We start from the raw sequence: 6625 nt of genomic DNA on the forward strand, positions 1-6625 counted from the left end.
GCCCGTCTAGTTTTTTTGTATTTTTTAGTAGAGACGGGGTTTCACCGTGTTAGCCAGGATAATCTCGATCTCCTGACCTCATGATCCGCCCGTCTCGGCCTCCCAAAGTGCTGGGATTACAGGCTTGAGCCACCGCACCCGGCCTATGATTACTTTCTAGAATAGGAATTGCTGAGTCAATGGTTATAATTAGCTCTATCACTAAGCTCTGTGAGGTTAAGTCATTTTACTTGTTTAACTGTTATATGTTCAGGTCCTAGAACTAGGTCTGGCACACAGTATGCAACTCATTTGATAATTGGTGAATGAATGGATGGATGAGTACCCTCTTGCTATACTATATTTCGGCAGAGAGATGCCAATTTATACTGTCATTGACAGTGTGTGACAATTTAATAGAAATAATCTATTGCTGTACATTTTAGATTTTCCAGGACAGATCCTACTAAAAAATATTCTGTCCTGTTATCTCACTGATGCAAGGAAAGATTCCAGGAACTGTAACATTTTGGCATCCAAATTATATCTCCTAGATTCCCTGTTATACCTACAGCCATATGAAAAGTCTTTTTACCTAGAAATACCTAGGTAAAATAAATCTTTTTACCTAGAAAATATGGCTACTTATCTATCAGGTTAGTTCTTCTCTCCAACATTGTATCTTTATGAATAATAGCAAGTATATTTAGACTCTTTTGACTATTCATGGTAACACTCGCAAAATTACCTCAAGGCCATTTCAATAAGCAGTTTTGGGGGCATTGCCTTCATTGCTTTTTCCTGGTATTTTATAATTTTACAGCGGGGCGCTGTGGCTCACGCTTGTAATCCAAGCACTTTGGGAGGCTGATGTTGGCAGGATCACCTGAGGTTAGGAGTTTGAGACTAGCCTGGGCAATATGGCGAAACCCTATCTCTACTAAAAATAAAAAATTAGCTGAGTGTGGTGGCACGTAGCTGTAATCCCAGCTACTTGGGAGGCTGAAGCAGGTGAAACGCTTGAACCTGGGGAGGTGGAGGTTGCAGTGAGCTGAAATCATGTTGCTGCGCTGAGCCTGGGCAACAGAGTAAGACTCTGTCTCAATTTTTTTTTTTTTAACATTATGAGGCATTGTCCCCATCAATACTGGACATATCTTTTCCTTTTTCTGGGTCAAAATTTTTCTAGAATAGTGATTTAAAAAGCATTTGTTCTATATGTTCAGTGTGATGGACTGGTTTGCACCCACACACCTGCAAACCAGCTTCTTAGACAACATTTACAAATAGTTGATCTCATCCCTTATATATATATTTTTTATCCCTTACATTTTTAGATCAGAATTGGCACAAGAAATAAAACACTTTGCCATCCTGACAGTAGATCAGAAGGTTAATATAGATTTAGTCTTGGTACATCCAGATTTCCTGAGTCCAAAGGTGGTCTGTCTTTCTGTGGGCAACCCTTGAGAACCACAGAAAAATACCCCAGTGGGACTGGGCACAGTAGCTCATACTTGTAATAACACCACTTTGGGAGGCTGAGGTGGGAGGATCACTTCAGCCCAGGAGTTTGAGACCAGCCTGAGCAACATAGGGAGTCCATGTCTCCACAAAAATAAAAAAATTAGCCAGGCATGGTGGGGCATGCCTGTAGTTCCAACTACGTGAGAAGCTGAGGTGGGAGGATTCCTTGAGCCCAGGAGGTTGAGGCTGCAGCAAGCCATGATTGTGTCACTGCACACCAGCCTGGGTGACAGAGTGAGACCCTGTCTCTAAACAAACACACACACCAAAACCAAAACCAAACCAAAACAAAACAAAAAACCAGTAATGGATGATACATACTTAAACATGATTGAAAGGGCAAATTTTATGGAATGTATATTTTACCATAATAAAAAATTATAATCCCCAAACTTGTAATATAGTTATATATGTGCTGCTTTATTAAATGCATTAAAGAACAGCAACAATAAATACAATTGTTGTGATCAGCTATTCGTTTTTTGTTTGTTTTGTTTTGAGACAGAGTCGTGCTCTGTCACCCAGGCTGGAGTGCAGTGGCATAATCTCAGCTCACTGCAAGCTCCTCCTCCCAGGTTCCAGTGATTCTCCCACTTCAGCCTCCAGAGTAGCTGGGATTATGGGCGTGTGCCATCACGCCCGGCTAATTTTTGTATTTTTGGTAGAGACAGGGTTTCATCATGTTGGCCAGGCTGGTCTCGAACTCCTGACCTCAGGTGATCCGCCTGCCTCAGCCTCCCGAAGTGTTGGGATTACAGGCATGAATCATCGCACCTGGCCGTGTTCAGCTATTTGTAAGAGCAATCCAGGTATGCAGGTTGTAGCTAAGGAGCCTTGGGAATACCCAAATTTAATCAAGGTTCTTTAGGGCTTGTTGATCTTATTCCCTGAAACTGAAAGGTCATCCTCTTCTGCTGTCTCTAGTGTCTTTCACAAACAATTGAAAACCTAATCCAGTTTACACTCACCATAAACTCAGGTTTATTGCTTGGAGAGCCCTTAGCTCAGGTCAACTTTTCTCCTTCCTGCTGAGGCTTAGGCAGTCTTAAGCCAGGTAGGGGCAGCAGAGCATAGCTGATTGCTGGGGAACGAACAGCCCAGCATCTATTTACTGGTAAAGATTTAGGAAAGGGGGCCCGGCGCGGTGGCTCACACCTATAATCCCAGCACTTTGGGAGTCCGAGGTGGGTGGATCACGAGGTCAGGAGATCCAGACCATCCTAACCAACATGGTGAAACCCCGTCTTTACTAAAAATACAAAAATTAGCTGGGTGTGGTGGTGGGTGCCTGTAATCCCAGCTACTCGGGAGGCTGATCCAAGAGAATGGCTTGAACCCAGGAGGCGGAGGTTACAGTGAGCCAAGATCATGCCACTGCATTCCAGCCTGGTGACAGAGGAAGACTCCATCTCAAAACATAAACAAACAAACAAAAAATTTAACGAAAGGGAAACCATTTTATGACTTTAACGTTTTTACTGGTCAGAATCCAAAAGATGTCAAAATTTCCAGCTTCTAAGAATGTACTGAGACAAAAGCAAGAAACCATAATTTTGGTAACTATGAAAAAGTAGTTTGTGATGAGCTGTTTAGAAAATGTAGAAATTTCATTACTGAAATCCCTTTAAACCTTTCCGTTTTCTTTTTCTTCCTGAGTCTGTGTCACATTCACTGGTATCTGATGAGGAAAAGGATCTGGAGTTATGGGAGGAATTTCTATTCACATAGGCATCATATAACCTTAAGTCCTTAGGAGAAAGTAGTTCTTGGCAAACATTCCAGGACCATGTATAAGTAGAAAAGGTGTCATAAAAGGACTCATTTCTAGAGTCTATGCCAATCAAATCCCCTCGGATCTTCTGCCAGAGGTTTAGCATTTCTTTCCGGTGTTCAAGGGCAATTCCAAAATTATAGGTATCAGTAGCTCTCTTCACCTGTAGTGAGAGACCAGAAGTTTATTGTAGTTACCTTAAAGTAGCTTTGATTTGTGGACCACAATGATAGATACCCCAAGAGTTATGTTCCTAGGCTACTCTAAAGTCAGAGTCTATACATTGGGTGGTGCCTCGTGAGGAAATGTGAGCTAGGAGTTGATGGACAATCAAAATGTACTGCTTGGGAATAATGAGGTAATAAGAAATTTTATAAGGATATGAAAAATACAGTGGACTAAAATAGGCTGAAGTATGGGATGGAGATAGGCTATGGATATAACAGGAGTGCCAATTCAGTCACTCAATTCAGCCTAGGATAGGGAGAACTGACTGGGAGATGATGCTGAGCTGAGTAGGTCCTCAAGGATGTGATCAAATTGAGGGAGTGAGTGGTGAGGGGAAGGTGTTCCAGGGAGAAGGGACAGCGTAAACAGAGACCCCCAAGGCAGTAAATATCCTGGAGGTGTGGTAGGAGGGTTCAGGCACTTGGTATTGCTGGAGTGTCAAGTTTAAAGTCAGAGGAATAAATAATGACAAAGGACAGGCAGGCCCTTACACTTAATCTTATAAGTCAGTAATCTCTGTGAGGCTAGCAAGACACTGTTCCTCAGTGAAAATCTTGCTGTAGTGAGCCACTGTTTCTAATGAAAGTGAAACAAATCCCTTAATCAGAAAATAGAGTTGAAATTGCCATCATTGAGAGGGATGTGTTTACTTTTAAGCAGGACAGTGCCATGGTTGGCTGTTCATGTTGGATTATTAGCAGCTGTGTAGAGAATGGTTGGAGGACACCAGGTTGGCGACTGCCTCATCTAAGGCAGTGGTAATGGGGATGGAGTGAAGGGGACAGATTTGAAAAATGTTTTTTTTTTTTTTGAGACGGAGTCTTGCCCTGTCGCCTAAGCTGGAGTGCAGTAGTGCGATCTTGGCTCATCATAACCTCTGCCTCCTGGGTTCAAGGGATTCTCCTGCCTCAGCCTCCCGAGTAGCTGGGATTACAGGCACCCCACCACCACGCCTGGTTAATTTTTGTATTTTTAGTAGAGATAGGGTTTCACCATGTTGGCCAGGCTGGTCTCAAACTCCTGACCTCAGGTGATTCGCCTGTCTTGGCCTCCCAAAGTGCTGGGATTACAGGTGTGAGCCACCATGCCTGGCCCTGAAAAATCTTTAAGAGAATGACAATAGGCCAGACTTGGGGATTAGCAGATGTGAAGAACGAGGAAAAAACCCAAGTTAAGGATAGCTCCTGGCCTTCTAGCTTCAGTGACTGAGTAGTTGCTATCAACTGAGACATATGCAATATACTCTTGCAACAAACCTGCACATGTACCCCGTGGATCTAAAATAAAAAGTTGACCTTATTTGAAAACACACACACACACACATGCACACACACACACACACACAACACCTGCGATACAGAATTCCCAGGGGAGAGCCAGTTGGATGCAGAAGATGATGAGTTTTGTTTTGGACATGTTGAGTTTGTTATGAAACCCTAGGTAGAGGTAGAAATATTCATCAAGTGGTCAGTGAGATAAGACAGAAATAGAGGAATGAAGTTAGGTTAGTGACAACTTTAATAGCAATCAGTACATAGGTGGCAGCTGAACCAAGGAGGATAGATTGAGATAGCCCAAAGAATACTTGCCCTAGCTGTTCTTTACCTAATGCCAAGATTTCCAGTGTATTAATACCAAACTATTGATCTTCTCAAGCTTCTTAGCCCTGGTGCAGCTGGTGCCCCAGGGCTAGAGGCCTCAGGATGTAAGATTCTTTCACTATGAATCTCTGAGTACACTACTCACTGTGACTGTTGGTCAACTACCTTAATTAGTTTGATATTTCTGGAATAACATAAATGAATGTCCCAGAAATAATAGTGAGTATAGCTGCATAGGTGAATAGCAGGATGAATAATAACACTTAACATTTGAATCTATTTGATTATAGAGAAAGAAATGGTGTTATCACAATGGGTAAACATGAGAAACAATCTTGTCTCATTTTAAAGACACAGAGCAGATAAAAATTACCTTGGTTTTATGGTGTAGTATTGAAGTGGACAATATTTTTGTCAGTGATTTCTGGGAAGGCACTCCACAGGGAATACTCACGTGTTGTTTAATAGCAGTTTCATCAGCCACTGTACAAGTCTGCTTTTTCTTGAGTATTTGATCAATGGTGATGTTATTTGAATAACCTGAGGCAGGGTCCATAGACTTTATATTTGCTGCCTTTATGCATATTTTAAAAAGAAGGTTAGTAATACATTTTAGTTTGAATTATACAACAAAAAGACATAATGAATAAGTATATTTTATTATGGAAGGATTTGTATATAATTTATAAGATTATTGCCAAACTATTTGTTTGTTTGTTTAGACTTTTTCTGCGTCCCTCAGGAGTGGCATTTGCCATATGTGCAAAAATATCTGTATATCCTAGATGGTGCCCTAGGACTGGAAATGTTAGGTCAAAAGGTGTGAGGTCTGTCCTTTTGGTAATTATTGCCAAATTTCCTCTGTAGAGGGTGAATCAATTTACAAACCTACCTGTAACTTATGAGTATACCATGTTTTTTCATCTTGGTCAATCTAATATGAAAAGATAAATACCTGAGGAGAATTTTAACTTGGATCTTTTATGAGGAATGAAGTTGAATATTTTTTCATGTTTCTCAGAACTGTCTGTTCATACCCTTTGCCCATTTTTATATAGGTTAGTTTTTTTCTAATGAATTTGAAGTTCTTTCAAGTTAGCTTTTTGTGTTATGAGTGGCAACTGTGATTTTTTTTTGGCCATATGGAGATTTTTGATCTTGAAGCAGTGGAATTAATAATATCTTTTTATTAAAAAATGCATTTGGCTTTTGTATCACAGTTAGGGATGCCTTCCCAGAGTTTATTTCAGTATGTTTAAGGTTTCTTTTCTTTTTCTTTCTCTCTGACCCTCCATTTATTTCTTTTACATTTCATCCATTTGCAATTTGTACATAAAGTGTAAATCTCATTTTTTTCCTCAGATGCCTACTCAGTGCACTATTTGTTGAATAATCTATCATTTTCCTGTTGTGTTGAAATGTCATGTTTTCCTTAAGTTAAAATTCTCCACATAGCTCTATTTATTTTTGGACTTTCTATTTTCTTCCTTGGGTCTGTCTGTTAATTTCTTAATAGCAC

General features: G+C 40.6%; 1 protein-coding gene across 1 annotated transcript in view; it reads right to left on the reverse strand.

The window, feature by feature from the left end:
- Positions 1 to 3084: 3084 nt before the first annotated feature.
- EFCAB3 (EF-hand calcium binding domain 3) overlaps positions 3085 to 6625 on the reverse strand; it is a 49894-nt gene continuing 46353 nt past the window's right edge. Inside the window, exons 11-12 of the mRNA XM_011966128.1 lie at positions 5561 to 5680; positions 3085 to 3440 (exon numbers count right to left, since the gene is read on the reverse strand). Coding sequence (XP_011821518.1) covers positions 3117 to 3440; positions 5561 to 5680 — 444 coding nt within the window. The 3' untranslated portion in view covers positions 3085 to 3116. The remainder of the gene's footprint in view (positions 3441 to 5560; positions 5681 to 6625) is intronic.

Source organism: Mandrillus leucophaeus, unplaced genomic scaffold (genome assembly GCF_000951045.1).
Source record: "Mandrillus leucophaeus isolate KB7577 unplaced genomic scaffold, Mleu.le_1.0 Scaffold747, whole genome shotgun sequence".
Lineage (NCBI taxonomy): Eukaryota > Metazoa > Chordata > Mammalia > Primates > Cercopithecidae > Mandrillus > Mandrillus leucophaeus.